The 19,138-nt window shown below is 40.2% G+C and overlaps 1 protein-coding gene across 1 annotated transcript in view; it reads left to right on the top strand.

Moving 5' to 3' along the window:
* Window positions 1–18,788, top strand: part of LOC124606690 (retinol-binding protein pinta) — a 56,534-nt gene extending 37,746 nt beyond the window's left edge. The window contains exons 6-8 of the mRNA XM_047138717.1: window positions 9,219–9,324; window positions 18,273–18,342; window positions 18,431–18,788. Of these exons, the coding sequence (XP_046994673.1) occupies window positions 9,219–9,324; window positions 18,273–18,342; window positions 18,431–18,440 (186 nt within the window). The 3' untranslated portion in view covers window positions 18,441–18,788. The remainder of the gene's footprint in view (window positions 1–9,218; window positions 9,325–18,272; window positions 18,343–18,430) is intronic.
* Window positions 18,789–19,138: the final 350 nt, after the last annotated feature.

The following is a 19,138-nucleotide window of genomic DNA, read 5'->3' as shown; positions in this document are numbered from 1 at the left end:
GACCGTTTGATGTGGAATGGATGGCAGCTGTCGTAATGGAGGTACTGCTGCTTGTTGGTGGGTTTGATGTGGACGGACGTGTGAAGCTGGCCATTGGACAGGTGGAGGTCAACATCAAGGAAAGTGGCATGGGATTTGGAGTAGGACCAGGTGAATCTGATGGAACCAAAGGAGTTGAGGTTGGAGAGGAAATTCTGGAGTTCTTCTTCACTGTGAGTCCAGATCATGAAGATGTCATCAATAAATCTGTACCAAACTTTGGGTTGGCAGGCCTGGGTAACCAAGAAGGCTTCCTCTAAGCGACCCATGAATAGGTTGGCGTACGAAGGGGCCATCCTGGTACCCATGGCTGTTCCCTTTAATTGTTGGTATGTCTGGCCTTCAAAAGTGAAGAAGTTGTGGGCCAGGATGAAGCTGGCTAAGGTAATGAGGAAAGAGGTTTTAGGTAGGATGGCAGGTGATCGGCGTGAAAGGAAGTGCTCCATCGCAGCGAGGCCCTGGACGTGCGTGATATTTGTGTATAAGGAAGTGGCATCAATGGTTACAAGGATGGTTTCTGGGGGTAACGGATTGGGTAAGGATTCCAGGCGTTCGAGAAAGTGGTTGGTGTCTTTGATGAAGGATGGGAGACTGCACGTAATGGGTTGAAGGTGTTGATCTACGTAGGCAGAGATACATTCTGTGGGGGCTTGGTAACCAGCTACAATGGGGCGGCCAGGATGATTGGGTTTGTGAATTTTAGGAAGAAGGTAGAAGGTAGGGGTGCGGGGTGTCAGTGGGGTCAGGAAGTTGATGGAGTCAGGTGAAAGGTTTTGTAGGGGGCCTAAGGTTCTGAGGATTCCTTGAAGCTCCGCCTGGACATCAGGAATGGGATTACCTTGGCAAACTTTGTATGTGGTGTTGTCTGAAAGCTGACGCAGTCCCTCAGCCACATACTCCCGACGATCAAGTACCACGGTCGTGGAACCCTTGTCTGCCGGAAGAATGATGATGGACCGGTCAGCCTTCAGATCACGGATAGCCTGGGCTTCAGCAGTGGTGATGTTTGGAGTAGGATTAAGGTTTTTTAAGAAGGATTGAGAGGCAAGGCTGGAAGTCAGAAATTCCTGGAAGGTTTGGAGAGGGTGATTTTGAGGAACAGGAGGTGGGTCCTGCTGTGACGGAGGACGGAACTGTTCCAGGCAGGGTTCAATTTGGATAGTGTCTTGGAGAGTTGGATCGTTAGGGGTAGGATTAGGATCATTTTTCTTCGTGGCAAAGTGATACTTCCAGCAGAGAGTACGGGTGTAGGACAGTAAATCTTTGACGAGGGCTGTTTGGTTGAATCTGGGAGTGGGGCTGAAGGTGAGGCCTTTGGATAGGACAGAGGTTTCGGATTGGGAGAGAGGTTTGGAGGAAAGGTTAACTACTGAATTAGGGTGTTGTGGTGCCAGATTGTGTTGCTTGGAATTTTGAGGTTTTGGAGGGAGTGGAGCTGGAAGTGGAAGACTGAGTAGGTGGGAGAGACTGGGTTTGTGTGCAATGAGAGGTGGTTGAGGTTTGCTGGAAAGGTTGTGAAGGGTGAGTGAGTTGCCTTTCCGGAGGTGGGAAACCAGGAGATTGGATAGTTTTTTGAGGTGAAGGGTGGCATGCTGCTCTAATTTGCGGTTGGCCTGTAGGAGGATGCTCTGAATAGCCGGTGTGGATGTGGGAGAGGAAAGATTGAGGACTTTTATTAAGGATAGGAGTTGACGGGTGTGTTCATTGGCTGAGTTGATGTGTAGGTGAAGGATTGGGTGGGTGAGGGCAATGGATTGTTCAGTTTGGAACTGGTATAGGGACTGATGGAAAGAAGGGTTGCAGCCAGAGATGGGAACTTTAAGTGTGAGGCCTTTGGGGGTTATGCCAAATGTCAGACAAGCCTAAGAAAATAAAATATGCGAGCGTAATCTGGCTAGGGTGAAGGCATGTTTGCGGAGGGAATGTAAATAAAACTTACTGGGGTCGTGGTGGGGGTGTTGTGAGGGTGACATGGTATTAGAAGGTGGAAAGTGTAACATGTGGTTGAAATGAAAATGAAAGATAAAAATATATGGGGAGAGATAAGGGTGAACTAGAAAGTAACTGGAGATCTGGTATGAAAAAAGGCGAAAAAGTGTTGGTTAAGTTGATCCTGTGGTGAACTTGGGTTGGTAGACAGCGATGTGCATGAAGGTTAGGTGGTTGTGTTGCCGCTAAAACACGTTAAAGGACGGAGAAATTTGGGAAAATTTCGAAAAAACGTATAAATGCATTAAAAGGAGTGGTGTTGTGGTGAAAGATTACGAAAATGGGGCTAACAATTGTAAATAATGACGTTAAAACCTGTGGGGAGCGGCTAAAAATGATCAGTGATGTGCGAAAAACGGAAGTGGAAATAAAGTAAAAGTTATTAGAACTAGCCGAAATGGTTGTTTAATACGTGAAAGCAGCTGTTATTGAACTAGAAACGGTGGATTTTATAGCAGCGGTATTGTTGAAAGCGCAAAATAAATTTTGTTATGGTTTGGAAGTGGGTTACGTATTATAGAGTATATATAGGCGTATTAGGTAAAAAGGGGAAGGTGAATACAAAGTGAGACTACTGGTAAAAACAGAAAGAGAAAATAAGACGACAGGAAAGATTTCGAGATGCAACAGCGACAATAACAAACGTAATTGTTGGGTTCAAATTAATGATATGGTTATAATAGAGGGAAACATTCCACGTAGGCAATATATATCTAAAAACAAAGATGATGTGACTTACCAAATGAAAGTGCTGGCAGGTCGACAGACACACAAAATTCAAGCTTTCGCAACAAACTGTTGCCTCATCAGGAAAGAGGGAAGGAGAGGGAGAGACGAAAGGATGTGGGCACTTCCTTTCGTCTCTCCCTCTCCTTCCCTCTTTCCTGATGAGGCAACAGTTTGTTGCGAAAGCTTGAATTTTGTGTGTATGTTTGTGTTTGTTTGTGTGTCTGTCGACCTGCCAGCACTTTCATTTGGTAAGTCACATCATCTTTGTTTTTAGATATATATTGCCTACGTGGAATGTTTCCCTCTATTATATATATATATATATATATATATATATATATATATATATATATATATAGTGTAGGTTCATGAGTAAGACCAGAAATAAGGTCTTCATTAATGTTGACAATGACTTTATATATATATCCTGTAAATTGGATCGTTCCACGTCATTTTGATAAAAGAACTGTTAAAATTATCTATAGAGCATGTAACTAACTCACTCCTGGGTTTTTCTTTTTACCTTTACATCTGGATCTATGTTCATACTCTGCTAGCTACCATACGATGCTTGGCAGAGGTTACCATGTACCACTACTAGTCATTTACTTTCCTGTACCACACACACACACACACACACACACACACACACACACACACACACACACACACACAGAGAGAGAGAGAGAGAGAGAGAGAGAGAGAGAGAGAGAGAGAGAGAGAGAGAGAGAGAGGGGGGGGGGGGGGAGGGGGGAGGAGTACGACCTGTAGATATGCCTATGTACATCCCAAATTTCTCATACTTTATCTTTGTGGTCCTTACATACAATATATGTTGGCAGCATTAGAATCATTCTGCAGTCAGCTTCAAATGCTCACTAAATTTTCTTAGCAGTGTTCCACGAAAAGATCATCGTCTTCCCTCTAGGGATTCAAATGCAAGTTCCTGAAGCATATCCATAATACTCCATAATACTTGGGTATTATTCAAACCTACCGGTATGAACTCTAGCAACATGCCTCTTAATTGCTTTGCTATCTTCCTTTAATCTGACCTTGTACAGATCCCAAACACTAGCAGTACTGAAGATTAGGTCACACTAGTGTCCTATGTGTAGTCTCCTTTACCGATGGCTCACACTTTCCCAAAAGTCTCCCCATAAACCAAAGTCAACCATTCACCTTCCCTACCACAATCCTAACATGCTTGTTCCATTTCATATAACTTAGCAGCATTACGCCCACACATTTAAAATATGTGGCTGTGTCAAGCAGGACTCTAGTGCTGCTGTATTCAAACATTAGGGATTTTTTTCCTACTCATCTGCATTAACTTACATTTTTCTACATTTAGAACTAGCTACCATTCATCACACTAAATAGAAATATAGTCTAACTCATTTTTTATCCTCCTACAGTCACTCAACAATGACATCTTCCTGTACATCACAGCATCACCAGGAAACAGTTGAGAATTGCTGCTCCCCTCTCTGCCAGATCATTTAGGAATATATACAATAAAAGTTGTCCTCTCACGCTTCCCTAGGGCACTCCTGACAGCAGCCTCGTATCTGATGAACACTCACAGTTGAGCGCAGCATATTGTGGTGTTTACTACTTACGAAGCCTTCGAATCACTCACATATCTGGGAACCTATTAAATATGTTTGTACCTTCATTAACAGTCTGCAAGTGGGGCACTGTGTCAAATGCTTTTTGGAAATCTAAAAATATGGAATCTGCATGTTGCTCTTCATCCAGCAATTGCAGTATGTTATGTGAGAAAAGGGCAGGCTGAGTTTGACACAAATGATGCTTTCAGAAACACTTCACACCAAATGGTACGTATCGGAGGGTACTTCTAATGTCGCTAACTGATCCCTCCTTCCCTGTTTTACTTGCAAAGGGCACTTGGGAAAAATGATAGCCAGGAAGCCTCAGTATTAGCTCCAGTTTCTTGAACTTTCTTGTTGTGGTCATTTCATGAGATGTAAGTGGGAGGAAGTAATGTCTTATGTGGCTGTGCTGGAAAGAACTCTCTCAAAATTTCAACAGCAAACCTCTCCATGGTGCACAGCACATCTCTTTTAATGTCTGCAACTGTAGTTTGTTGAGAATCTGTGTAATACTCCCACACCAACTAAATGATCCTGTGGTGTGATGTGCCACTCTTTGTTGAATCTTCTCTATCTTTTCTGTCAGTTATACCTGATGAGGATCCCAGACTGATGAACAATACTCAAGAATTGTTTGACCAAATGCCTCCTAAGCTTTATAGATGAGTTACATTTCCTTAGGATTCTTCCTATGAATCTGTGTGGCATCTGCTTTTCCTACTATTTGTTTTTTGTGGTAATATCATTTAAGATCACTCTGGGTAGTTAACTCCTAGATTTTTATGCTAGATACTGTTACTAGCAATTTGTCATCAATGGTGTACTTGTAAACCATTGTATTTCTCTTTTCCTATCTATGTACAATGTATTACTTTTATTTATGTTCAGGGTCAACTGCCAGAGCCTTCACAATCATCAATCCCTAGAGGTCATTCTGCAAATTGATATGAACTTCTGCCATTGCTAATTTCTTATAAATAACCGTATCGTCTGCATACAGTCTGAAAGACCTTCTGACACTGCGGAAATTACATGTACATCTGTCAATTTTCTTCTGTTGAGAACGGCCGGCCGAGGTGGCCGAGCGGTTCTAGGCACTACAGTCTGGAACTGTGCGACCGCTACAGTCGCAGGTTCGAATCCTGCCTCAGGCAAGGATGTGTGTGATGTCCTTAGGTTAGTTAGGTTTAAGTAGTTCTAAGTTCTAGGGGATTGATGACCTTAGAAGTTAAGTCCCATAGTGCTCAGAGCCATTTGAACCATTTTTTCTGTTGAGAATGACATGTTGAGTTCTGTCTGCAAGGAAGTCTTGAATCCTGTCACAGATCTGGACCGATACTTGGCATTGCAGGACAGTGTCCACCATTGTCTGCAGTGTGGTGGATTTGAGTTTCACAAGGTCGCTGTTCACAGAATCCATGTTGATTTTCATAGAGGAGACTTTTGTTCCCTAAAATGTCATAAATCTTGAGCATAAAACACTTTCCATAATTCTACGAAAGATTGATGTCAGCAATATAGACCTATAATTATGATCATTTGTTCTATGACCCATCCTGAAAACGGGAATGACTAGCACTTTGTTCCATTTCTTACATACATTACATTCCATCGGCGATCTACTATAAATTGCTGACAGAAGGGGAGCAAGCTCTTTCACATAATATTTGTAGAATAGTATAGATATCTCATCTGGTCCTGATGCCTCTGCACTATTAAGTGATTGTAGCTGCTTTTCTGTTGTGCAGTCAGTTACCTCAATATCTGCCTCTTCGATGTTCATATGATGATTGAAACAAGGGTCCATGTTATGATATTCAAAGGTGAAACAGTTTTGGAAGGCCAAATTCAGTAATTTGGCCTCTGTTATCTTCTGTTTCAGTGCCAGTATGGTCACTTGAGTGAATCAATAGACAATTTAGCACTGATTACTGATTTTACATAAGAACAAAACCTTTTAAGGTCTTTGCTCGTATCATTTGACAAAATTTTACTTTCAGAGTCACTGAACATTCTGTCATTGCTCTCCTTATGCTCAGTTTTGCTTTGTTCAACTTTTCCTTGTCCTCTATCTGAAAAAGAATAATACAAACAAATAACCTCAGTACTCTCTCCTTCCATGGACTGTAGGAATATAACCACTTTTCGTGTTATTTTTTAGTGTTACAAATGACCTTTACCTTTCTTCTGAATGATTACTGACTGTCAAACACAATGCTACCATATAGCAAACTGCTATAACATTTCTGTACTGCTTCACATATTTGTGACTACCTTCTGCCTATTTCACTCTCTTACACAACACAGTAGTACGCAGTCTGACTGCTGAACAGATTTGCAAGTTATAGCAATATATTATCCAGAATCACAACATTGTGTATGTGTGCAAATAATGTTTTCTCTGAATTACTGTAAAATATTATTGATTGCAATGCAGTCTACTTTAATGACACTGCAACATAAACCACAGGTTCTGTCAGACATAGGTTACGTACATGTGTGGTAGAAAGAAGAAAATATAAGTTAAGAAAACTTAGTGGCATAGATACCTAATGGTACCTTCAATGTGTTACTGAATATTATAAGAGAGCATACCTGATGAGTGGGGGCTCAGTTTTAAGTCTTTCACACAGCAATAAAGGTTAAAACTCTCTCTGAGTCCGTTGGACCCAGAGTATGCATACAAAGGTTAAGGGGAATCCAATAATACTCCATCCGATAGTGAGGGTCAAGAAATTTGCATCCAATACCATTGCAGAGTTGTCTGAGCCTCTGGTTTAGACCTTCCACTCAGCTCCAAACCAGAGGACCATGACTGACCTTTGGTATGACGCTACAAATAGTCAGCTTAGCTTGCAACCCTCATGCTACACTATCTATCTTCACAAAACTAGCCATCTGCTGAAAGGAACTGAGGACAGCCTCAGAACCCAAATGACAGGGATCATTTGTGCCAACATGTGTCATTATATCCAAGTGTTTGCACCCTGTGCACTCAATAACCACTGGCAGAGCCACCATCTTGTCATGGACAATCCCCCACCCTCCCCCTTCCCCTCCCCTCTCACGCGCAGCTCGGTAAGCATACCAAAGCCACATTGGCATTCTTTCCCACCCTGCATGCTATTCCCTTCAGGGGCTCCATTACCTGCCAAACATTGGAGCTCCCAATGTCTAGCATACTCGCCCTCTGCACTTGTCTAAACTTGGCAGGAAAAATGGCCAGTGTCCCAGCAGAAGAGGCATCCCGTGCTGGCTCAGAAATATTGTCAACACGGCATGCCATCTCAAACCTGTTGCCAAGACATCTTGAACACCTCTGCAGCCCGTTTCCTCTTTCACCTTCTGCTCATTGACATGTGCCACTCAGTCTTGAGTGAAGACAAACTGGTCAGATGTTGTGTATCAGAAGATGCAGCAACAACCTAGTCACCAGGGAATTCCAGCGACACCAAGGGTGTCACAAGTCTTATCATTGGCATCTGATGCCACCACAACTTCAAGCAGTAGCCAGAAAACATATAACATGTCAGCCTCAGATGCAAATAGACACCAGATTGGTTTCGATTTGCAACTGAGGCTGACATGTTATATGTTTAATTATCACAGTTGCTGACAGGGCTGTACGATGTTAAAAATTCTTAAAAGTAGCCAGAAACCTGTCAATTGTGCCCAACACAGCCTTCAGTATGGACAGCATCCAATTCTACTTGTGTCTGTTCACAACAAGCAAAGGCTATACTCAAAACTTTACTACATAAAAAAATCTGATTAAGCTCTCAAAAATACAGACAAAGCAGTGAGGAGTAACTGTGGAAGCACCAACAGACCCCCAAAAAAGGGAAAATTGCTCGATTGTGGCACTACTGAGGTTGGAACATATGCAAAATATAAACAAGGAGAATAAAGAAACAGTAAAATTCTTACTATGGCATAAGATCCACTAGTTCTTAAAACAGAAACAAATTTCTCTACCGAAAATGGATATATATGCTTACACAAAAGCTGCTGCAAGAAGTAAATACGCTAACTCTGAAGCACTGATCTAAAGTGTATATTGTGTACTAACACAAGATTTAAATGGGGTTACATGAAATGAGCTTTCAGGCAGCAGAAGCCTCACACAGATATGCATTAAGATTTATACAAAAAAATGTAAGCATAAGTTAGTAAACAATAATCTACATAGTAAAATATATAGGTACAATTCACTTCTTTGGAGTAATACTTAGGAAATAGGAGCTAGATTGTATTACTGTGTATCACCCAGAGTGATACAGCTATAGCCATTCTCTCTGTTCTGCTACTTCCTTTGTAAGGGAACATTTGAAACTGGAGTTTAGCATTTCAACTTTTAGTTTGCTACCCTCAACATCAGTTTCTGTTTCATCACTGAAGGAGTTTTCATGTTTTTCATTAACATGCAAAACTGAGTTTTCCCTGCAGGTGCATAAGCCTTATCACTCTGCTGCTCACTATCACTGTTAGCTGCAGAGATCGTTTTGTATGTAATTTTTAAAAAAATAGCAAAAACTAATCAAAACAATTATATCAGTGGTCATAATTGTCCTTGACAGGTATGACTGCAGTGAACAAAATAGATGGTGTGACAAAGGTTATTATCTGGGTGGTTGTCTGTTATGGTAGCTATTTTGCTGACAACTAGCTCTCAATCACTTTGTTGCTCTAATCCAGGTGTACATAGACATACTAATATTTATCATAGAATAATTTTTGTCATCTTATTTTCTTGTTATGGACATCAGAAAAAAAGAGCTTGCAAAGTGAAATGTTGTACAGGAAATGCAATAAAAATAATGAAGTTATTTTTTCATTATGTTGCAGGTCCATGTCCACTATGGCTCTTTGGATGCACTGTATGAAGAGGTGAGCCCTACTATCCTGCCTTATGAATATGGAGGTACTGATGGGTCCTTGCAGGAACTGAAAGGTATAAATTTTACTTTATTAAATTTGTACTGCTCTCAAGAGCAGGCCTGTACTGAATATATATGTGAACAACAAAGAAAATGAGGAATGGTGATCTTTCACCAGCCATTTGCTGCCAGTTGACAGATAGTGCATAAGCACACACAGTGATGATTTGGTATTCATCTGCACAGTCCTCATCAAGCAACAGTCTATCTTTGTACATCTAACATATTTCACCATCCTAATTTCCAAATTCGTCATTTTTGGTAGAAAATAATTCTGCATGCTGTATCAACAAAACTTTATTGTTAAAATTCAATATTCTACTTGTGATTACTTGGCCAACAAATGAATATAACAGAATTAGCTGAAAAACTGCTACTTTGGGTGACATTAGTGCCGTCTCAGAATAAGTTATGTATATAGAAGTTATATATATGCTACTGCTATTTGTTTGAATACGCTGGTAAATACTGTAGAAATAGAAGAAGAAGAAGAAGAAGAAGAAGAAGAAGTATTTGTGAGAACAGTGGCTTGTTCATAATGAACACTTATGCTTATGATGATGCTGACAGGAATTTCCAGTCCCTGAATACAGACATTAAGTTAATTTCTGGGAATTTTTTGTTATTAAGTTTAATATGAAAATTTGGTCAGAATGAATCCACAAAGTGTAGAAATCCTGGCTCATCCAAGAGTAATACTAAAGTGCTAGCAGAATCCTAGATAGTTTCATGTGAGACTAATAAGTAGAAGTAAGGGGGAAAGTAGTCTTAACCAAGGAAGAAATAGGTGATTCACAACTTGCTGTCAGAGGATATATGTGTAGTAACTTGCAGAATACAATGTTTATACATATTTTAGTTCATCTCTTTCTTTAATTTGAACAAGCTTGTAAAAGAGCTCTTGCTCACACTTCTTCCATTGTTACATGTATGACTGCATGTGTTTTGCACTGTGCATACATGCAATTAATTCATCACAGCATTATTCCAAAATATCTGAGCAGCAACCCTTTTCAGTAAACTGTATTGTCAAAAATCTTAATTTAAGATTCCTTCCTAATACTATTCCAAAATATTTGATGTTATTGATATTACATGCCTTGTCCAGTTAAAATCATTGGGTACTTTCCTAGCTACATACATCATAAGTGAAACAAAAGAGGAAACTGAAATCACAAATCTGGATCACTCAAAGGAGAGAGTCCACTGCTCAGCTACTCCTGGAGCACAGTAACATAGATAATTGTCTTCACACGAATGTGAAGATTATGTTACTCTTAGAGCAATATGACAAGTCCTAATGAAGTGTTCTGTCAGTTGTGTGAATCCAGAACTTCTGGCATCACTTAATTGACTGTGTAAGATTACTAGCTTGACTGGATGGGTGTCTCATTAGTCCTTTTCTTCTCTGTGTCCAGTTACTGGTTTCTTGGTGCTATGAATATCTTTTAAATACCTTTTCAAGACCGCTAAAGTAGATTTTAAAGTTTATGTGCAGTTATTATCAATGTTCCTTGTTGATGATGAACAGCTTTTATGCACTAAACTTCACAATTGTAGTAGTACAGATCATTAAACTCTGAAAGATTATGATATATCAAAATTACACCAACAAGTGAATGGAGTGTATGGTCCACACTCATGAAACACCCAGATAAAACTCTGCACCAGTGATTGCCCATCACTGTTACTCTGTACATACTAATGATTATATACATGCAATTTCACAGTGCTTTATCTTGCTGTAGACTGACATGGAATTTTGTATGACTGAGGCTAATGGTGACTGACTGTATGACAGCCGCTTACTGTGGCATTGTACACAACACCTATTTAAAGATCCACATAAGATTGGTTTTACACATTATGAATCAAAGTTATAGTAATTTCAATAGTAACATAAATGATGGGACAGGCAGAGAATACATATACACTCCTGGAAATTGAAATAAGAACACCATGAATTCATTGTCCCAGGAAGGGGAAACTTTATTGACACATTCCTGGGGTCAGATACATCACATGATCACACTGACAGAACCACAGGCACATAGACACAGGCAACAGAGCATGCACAATGTCGGCACTAGTACAGTGTATATCCACCTTTCGCAGCAATGAGGCCTGCTATTCTCCCATGGAGACGATCGTAGAGATGCTGGATGTAGTCCTGTGGAACGGCTTGCCATGCCATTTCCACCTGGCGCCTCAGTTGGACCAGCGTTCGTGCTGGACGTGCAGACCGCGAGAGACGACGCTTCATCCAGTCCCATACATGCTCAATGGGGGACAGATCCGGAGATCTTGCTGGCCAGGGTAGTTGACTTGCACCTTCTAGAGCACGTTGGGTGGCACGGGATACATGCGGACGTGCATTGTCCTGTTGGAACAGCAAGTTCCCTTGCCGGTCTAGGAATGGTAGAACGATGGGTTCGATGACGGTTTGGATGTACCGTGCACTATTCAGTGTCCCCTCGACGATCACCAGTGGTGTACGGCCAGTGTAGGAGATCGCTCCCCACACCATGATGCCGGGTGTTGGCCCTGTGTGCCTCGGTCGTATGCAGTCCTGATTGTGGCGCTCACCTGCACGGCGCCAAACACGCATACGACCATCATTGGCACCAAGGCAGAAGCGACTCTCATCGCTGAAGGCGACACGTCTCCATTCGTCCCTCCATTCACGCCTGTCGCGACACCACTGGAGGCGGGCTGCACGATGTTGGTGCGTGAGCGGAAGACTTCCGAACGGTGTGCGGGACCGTAGCCCAGCTTCATGGAGACGGTTGCGAATGGTCCTCACCGATACCCCAGGAGCAACAGTGTCCCTAATTTGCTGGGAAGTGGCGGTGCGGTCCCCTAATGCACTGCGTAGGATCCTACGTTTGGCGTGCATCTGTGCGTCGCTGCGGTCCGGTCCCACGTCGACGGGCACGTGCACCTTCCGCCGACCACTGGCGACAACATCGATGTACTGTGGAGACCTCACGCCCCACGTGTTGAGCAATTCGGCGGTACGTCCACCTGGCCTCCCGCATGCCCACTATACGCCCTCGCTCAAAGTCCATCAACGGCACATACGGTTCACGTCCACGCTGTCGCGGCATGCTAGCAGTGTTAAAGACTGCGATGGAGCCCCGTATGCCACGGCAAACTGGCTGACACTGACGGCGGCGGTGCACAAATGCTGCGCAGCTAGCGCCATTCGACGGCCAACACCGCGGTTCCTGGTGTGTCCGCTGTGCCATGCGTGTGATCATTGCTTGTACAGCCCTCTCGCAGTGTCCGGAGCAAGTATGGTGGGTCTGACACACCGGTGTCAATGTGTTCTTTTTTCCATTTCCAGGAGTGTACAAATCAAGCAGCAAAATTATTTTGATTAACAGTTGGTTAAGTATTCTCAAAGTAGCACAAATGTCTACTGTTTTAGTCAGCCACTTTTAAGCTTTACACTGAATAATAATGTTATAAGGTTTGAAAAATAGTGTGGGTAAGAGTTTGAATATTTCATATCTGCATAGTGTATGTATTTTGTATGGAACAGAAAAGAAAAATAGTATTTATAATAGGAAAGTGATTAAAGGGAGTCAAGGTATTCCTCTGTGCTACATTTTAGGTTGGGTGATCATATATGGGTGTTATGGAAGCATTGCCACTCACAAGGTGGCATCACGCATGTACGGTCTACATATTGTTTTGCCATATTTTATCCAGTAAATAAAACAATGTACATAAAAACATTTGAAAGTTTCTGGTCCAAGATTACACAGGTTGTATACGACACGGGACAACCAGGAGATCCTGGAAAAACCCAGGAATTTTTTTATCCAGGAGAAAATCGGGAAAAACCTGAGAATTTTTTAGAATTCCTGGAATTTTTCATTGTTTTAGTTTTCAGTTAAATTTTTGTAATTTTGGCTGGTAAGACCCGAGACTCTAACAAAGGATATTACTGTATCCTGCTGCTGCAGAAAAATACTGTAGCACTAAAACATGAACGAGAAAAAAAAAATGATAATAAAACTTCAGTTGCAAAGGAAATGTGCCACATACAACAACAAAACACAGTGCTCATGCAAGTGTCTGACAACAGCAAAATGTATCAAAGGCTTTAGGAAGACTATGCATTGCTTCATAACAACAAATTGCATCTTATGAGCATGACGTCACAACTGTTTACATTAGATTTGTTCGAGCAGTTGCAAAGTTGAGTCGCGTATGAGTAGTACCTTCTCCCACTTCTGGCTACAGAAGTGTGGCTGTTATATTGCTACACTAGTAAGGGCCAGTTGTACTGTCCCCAGCTAGAGCCGCTTAAGCTCAGTTGGAGTAGTACGGAAAACGCATTGTACGAACACGTAATAATGTCTAACCGGAGAATAGACGTGGGATAACTGAACCGATGATTGTGGCAGGGTTAGTGAAGTTAATCAGAGAATGAGTTTTGACACTGGCAGGAATAGTTACAGAATCAGTGATGACAAGAGTGTTTGTTAGAATGAGGAAGGAGAAGAAACGGGGACATCACACAAATTCTGGAAGAATATGATGCTTCCAATTTATACAAAAATTTTGTGCTACTACTTTTCAAACTCATGCTTGAGAGGCTGAAGTCTGTGCATGAAATGTGAAACTATTTTGTAACATAAAGCTTTTTGTTTCTAGTAGGCCTAATAAGCATTTGATATAAAACCATAGTCATTCAATGGATTGATAACTTTAACAGTTCCAAGGGAAAGTGTACTGTCACTTTATACAGAAAAAGTGTATTTTTACCCGGGAGAAAATGTATTTTTAACAGGGAAATCCGGGAATTTTTTTTTCCTTGTCAGTGTATACACCCTGTTACATATATGACTCACATCCAGAAGCAATATCTTCCCAGTCACTCGATTTCCAGTATTCTCACTGGGCATCTTTTTGAAAAGGATACAGATAAATGGTTATGAAAAACAAAGAGCCTGAATAACTGTAGCAGCACTTAATCACTAGAGAAACAAACATAACAACTTGGACACCGCAATAGATAATAATCATACATTTGGAATTTGCCATCAAAATGCATTAAATAGTAAAGGTAAGATTCTGTGATCAGTAGAGGAAGTATAAAAGTCCTGAGTTATCTATAGGTGTGCTACATGTAATAGAACATCATTTGGAAATCACAGAATTTGAACAGATTTACCTATATGGAGACAAGTTATCACATAACTTCAGGCACATGGTAAAGAAAGGAAAGGTGACTTAATATATATAACAGCATATAAGTAATGTAAGAGAAAAAACAGTGCCTTTCTTTCAAAGTAGCTCTTTCCTTCTAAGTGCACATATTAAGTGATGTGGAAGTAATTATATAATTAATATATGTAATTGGCCGAAACTCTTTGCCTTTACAAATGTCTGCTTGTGTCTGTGTATGTGCGGATGGATATGTGTGTGTGTGCGAGTGTATACCTATCCTTTTTTCCCCCTAAGGTAAGTATTTCCGCTCCCGGGATTGGAATCTCTCCTTCCCTCTTTCCTGATGAAGCGACCGTTTGTTGCGAAAGCTTGAATTTTGTGTGTATGTTTGTGTTTGTTTGTGTGTCTATCGACCTGCCAGCACTTTCGTTTGTTAATTCACATCATCTTTGTTTTTAGATATATTTTTCCCATGTGGAATGTTTCCCTCTATTATATTCATATAATTATATAATTATCTAAAAACAAAGATGATGTGACTTAGCAAATGAAAGTGCTGGCAGGTCGACAGACACACAAACAAACACAAACATACACACAAAATTCAAGCTTTCGCAACAAACTGTTGCCTCATCAGGAAAGAGGGAAGGAGAGACTCATTTCACTTCCCAGAAGTCTCTTTGTGATAGGTTATATGGAACACAAAGTGTTAGTGAATGATGTAGTGAATGAGAAACTCATGCACATGTTAATCAAGTAAAATAACATTTGTATAGGCAAAGTGTTTCATGTACTACAAAATTTTGTTACAGAACAAATAGCATGTGCTTTTAGATCAGTGTTGCTGTAAGTATTATGCCATCACACATTAATGACTTAAAGTTTTGTTTTCATACTGATTCTGGTGTGTTTAGGGTGTCGGTGGTTAAAGTTTTAGTTTCAAAATGCTGTAGAAAGAGGAGCACTGCCCAGAATGATGTCAAATTAGAATAGCATGTTATTGATGCAGAGTATCCACATAGATTTAGATGTAGAAACCCGCAGAGCATGGGGAACTGCCTGAATGTTGGACATGCCTGTGAGCACAGTGAATAAAATCTTATGAAACATCCTGCATTGCTATCCATGCAGAATCACCCTTGATCTGGAGTTGCTTCCTGCTTCATTCTGCAAAGGTGATTGTGTGGTGCAGGTTGACAGCATTGTTTTTCATAGGGCCATATTTTTTGGAGGAGTTGACAAATTTTTCCCATCCAATGTGGTATGATCTGGCCATGTTGGATGGGCTTACCTGTCTAACAGTGCCAGAACTGTTGACTGGTGAATTTGTGCAATCATGCATATTGAACAGGACTCGAGTCATTTTACCTGCACTGTCACTAGTAAATGCTACGAGTCTTTTTCACACAAATATTATTCCAGCCATTCAGCAGTGTGGACGTGTGGGTAAGATTATTTTTATGGTAGATGGTGCTCCTCTGTACATTGTGCAGCCAATGATTCAGTTGCTGCAGAAGCATTTCAGAAATGCTAGAATTATCAGTGGTTATTTCCATACAGCCTGGCCACCCAGATCACCTGATCTTAATTTGTGTGACTTCGGGCCATAAGGTTATCAGAAAGATATTGTGTTCAGTGCCCCAATTATGAATGTAGATGAACTGAAGTTAAGCATTGTGCAACACATTCTGAATGTGACCCCTGAGACACTTCGATGTGTTGTGGAACATGCTGTTTCTCGGTTTCAACTTTGGGCAGAAAATGGTAGACAGCATATTGAACATGTGTTGCACCAGTCTTACGACAGCTATAAACCAATGTCGTTTCGCTTTTTATGTGTATTTTTGCCCCAGGACAATTAAAAACTAATGTCATTTTGATTTTGTATGTGGTTCGTGGCCTCAAGACAATTAAAGACAAATTTTTCCCATCCAATGTTGTATGATCTGGCCATGTTGGATGGGCTTACCTGTCTAACAATGCCAGAACTGTTGACTGGTGAATTTGTGCAATCATGCATATTGAACGGTATGGATGGCATACGTGCAACTGAAACCATTGGTTATTTGTAGTTCACCCCATTTATGTTAAAAACACATTTCCATTAAGATGCTTACAGTGCCATCTATTGGTAATTTTACTGTCCCATGACTTTCCCTCTGCATCAATTATGTATTGTTAAAATTTTATGTCATTCTGAGTAGTAGTTCTCTTTCAATAGCACTTTGAAAATGGAACTTTAATTACAGTTATCTTGTATAATATGCTACAAACATTGTTTTATTGTGTTTCACTCATTGATCGTGTTTCGCAGATTGTATCAAAGAGAAGAGACTTCAGTAGTGTGGGATGAGTCAGTGCATCCATTAATGAAAGACAGATCACAGAATCTTCATTTGCACCATCAAATGAGGTGGCACATATTTAAAGCAGTAGGCTTATATTTGGGAGGACAGCTGTCCAGATCCCCCTCTGGCCATCCTCATTTAGGTTTTGTGTGAGTTCCATAGTTTGTTTAAGGTGAATAACAAGACAGTTCCTTTGGAAGCACATGGCTTCCCAAATCTGAGTTTGTGCCTTGTGTCTAATGACCTTAACATCGATTGGACATTCAGCCTTAAGTTTCCTTCTTTTCGATCTGTATGCTGTATTAACAGTGAACCATCATTATATTGCTTCCTGCTATTCCTGTTTGTACCCGTTACTCTAGTGAAAGATACCAGAAAGAAAGCTGTTACTTTGAAAAAAAGTTGACACTTCTTCAGTCATATTAGTTGTTCATTGATTTATCCATTGTAAGTTGTAAACAGGCACTGTAAATGCTCTGTGCCAGCGAAATCTCCATTTCTAATACTGCTACAAGGTAAAAGCCATGAGGTGGAAGCCGGCCGGTGTGGCCAAGCGGTTCTAGGTGCTTCAGTCTGGAACTGCGCGACCGCTACGGTCGCAGGTTCGAATCCTGCCTCGGGCATGGATGTGTGTGATGTCCTTAGGTTAGTTAGGTTTAAGTAGTTCTAAGTTCTAGAGGACTGATGACCTCAGATGTTAAGTCCCATAGTGCTCAGAGCCATTTGAACCATGAGGTGGAATAATACTTCTAATGACAATAAAAAGTAAAAGTGGTACTACATAATTGAAATCATGTTTTCAGTTTTTACATTTCACCCTTCTTAGTTTGCTTTAGTGAGGGATCCTCTAATAACTGGTGGGCTACACAACAATAATAATTAGCTGAGTTTAGTGAGTAAAGTCCACATTAATGTTTTACAAAGCATTATCCACAAATTTCTCATTGGATGGTGTCTGATGCTTGTATAAATTGTTTTGAAAAATAACTTCTACATTCTGCATAAATGAATCAATGAATGTTCATAACTCAAATATAACTGAAACCAAATGAAGCAATATCATAAAATGCAGTAAGAGGCTAATTATTCTGCCTGCAGGGTTGTCTGATTTAAGATTATAATATTCTCTCTCAGCTGAAAACTTGTTGTTTTACAGACACCTGTAGTCCTTGTCAAAATTTTATTAATTATTCATCATAGCTTATATTAGAGTGAACATCAACTTGAAGATTTGTTTGAACACCACAGTGCTGTAGTAAATGACATTGTCATATTGAAGATGGCATGCTCTTTACCTTCCTTTGAACTGAGAACTGTCTCACACCAATGTTAGGCTACACAAGTTGTGAAATTTTAAAAATATTTCTAACTACAACAGTTCCAACACTCATATTTAGCCTTTATTTTAAAAAATCACTTTTCCTCTTTTCCAGAGTATTGGAAGAGTGAACTGGTGGAAAACCAAGACTGGTTTGTTCAGGATGAAAAACACAAGGCCACCAAGTAAGATAATATGCTATTATAATTATTCATGCCTGCAAAATTGTTTGTTTCTGCCTTTTATAATAATAACTCACATTCATCTTTACAGAATCAAGTGAAGCTCTCATGAACACCAATCTTCAATGCAAGATTTCAGAGAAACTGCTTACTGAAGAGTTCAGAGTGAAGAGGGGCGAATTGAAAATACTAGTACCTGCAGTTTTATCATTTGAGCACCACTCACAACTAATGCAACACTTTGTGATATAGGATCTGATAAAAGAAACAAGGCTTGTCCAGATCTCAAATGTTATCACTACTGAAAAGTAATTTCCAGTGGATAGTTGTTGCAAATGATATTGTAGTAGTGATATGTCACACACATTGCCAAGCTTTCAATGAAGTACTGGTGATGTTTTTACACTGGCATTAAGTCATAGTAAAAAGCAAAAAAAAAAACATAAAAATGTCTGTGCCAGCAGCAGTCCTTGTGATCTCATAGTGGTTAGACTTGTCTGTTCATGCTAACATGAAACAATTTCTGCTGTAATTATTTATCAGCTTGTGCCTTTTCTAAGGTTATTACTATTAAATTATAATGATCTTTTTGACAAATGGTTTTCTACCTTTACTTTTTTAAATGTCTTTAATATAAAGTGTTGTATGTCTGTACAATGAATTTTTTGTTTGCAGTGATTTATAGTGACACATTTCACATCAAAGTTATTAGTATTAGCACTCATTAAGAATGTTAGAAGAGCAATCCAAAAATATGATTTACGTGTTCAGCAATGATTGTGCATTCCTTTGTTAATGA

The sequence above is a fragment of the Schistocerca americana genome, chromosome 1 (genome assembly GCF_021461395.2).
Source record: "Schistocerca americana isolate TAMUIC-IGC-003095 chromosome 1, iqSchAmer2.1, whole genome shotgun sequence".
In the NCBI taxonomy this organism is placed as follows: Eukaryota; Metazoa; Arthropoda; class Insecta; order Orthoptera; family Acrididae; genus Schistocerca; species Schistocerca americana.
This window is presented reverse-complemented; position numbering and strand designations above follow the sequence as displayed.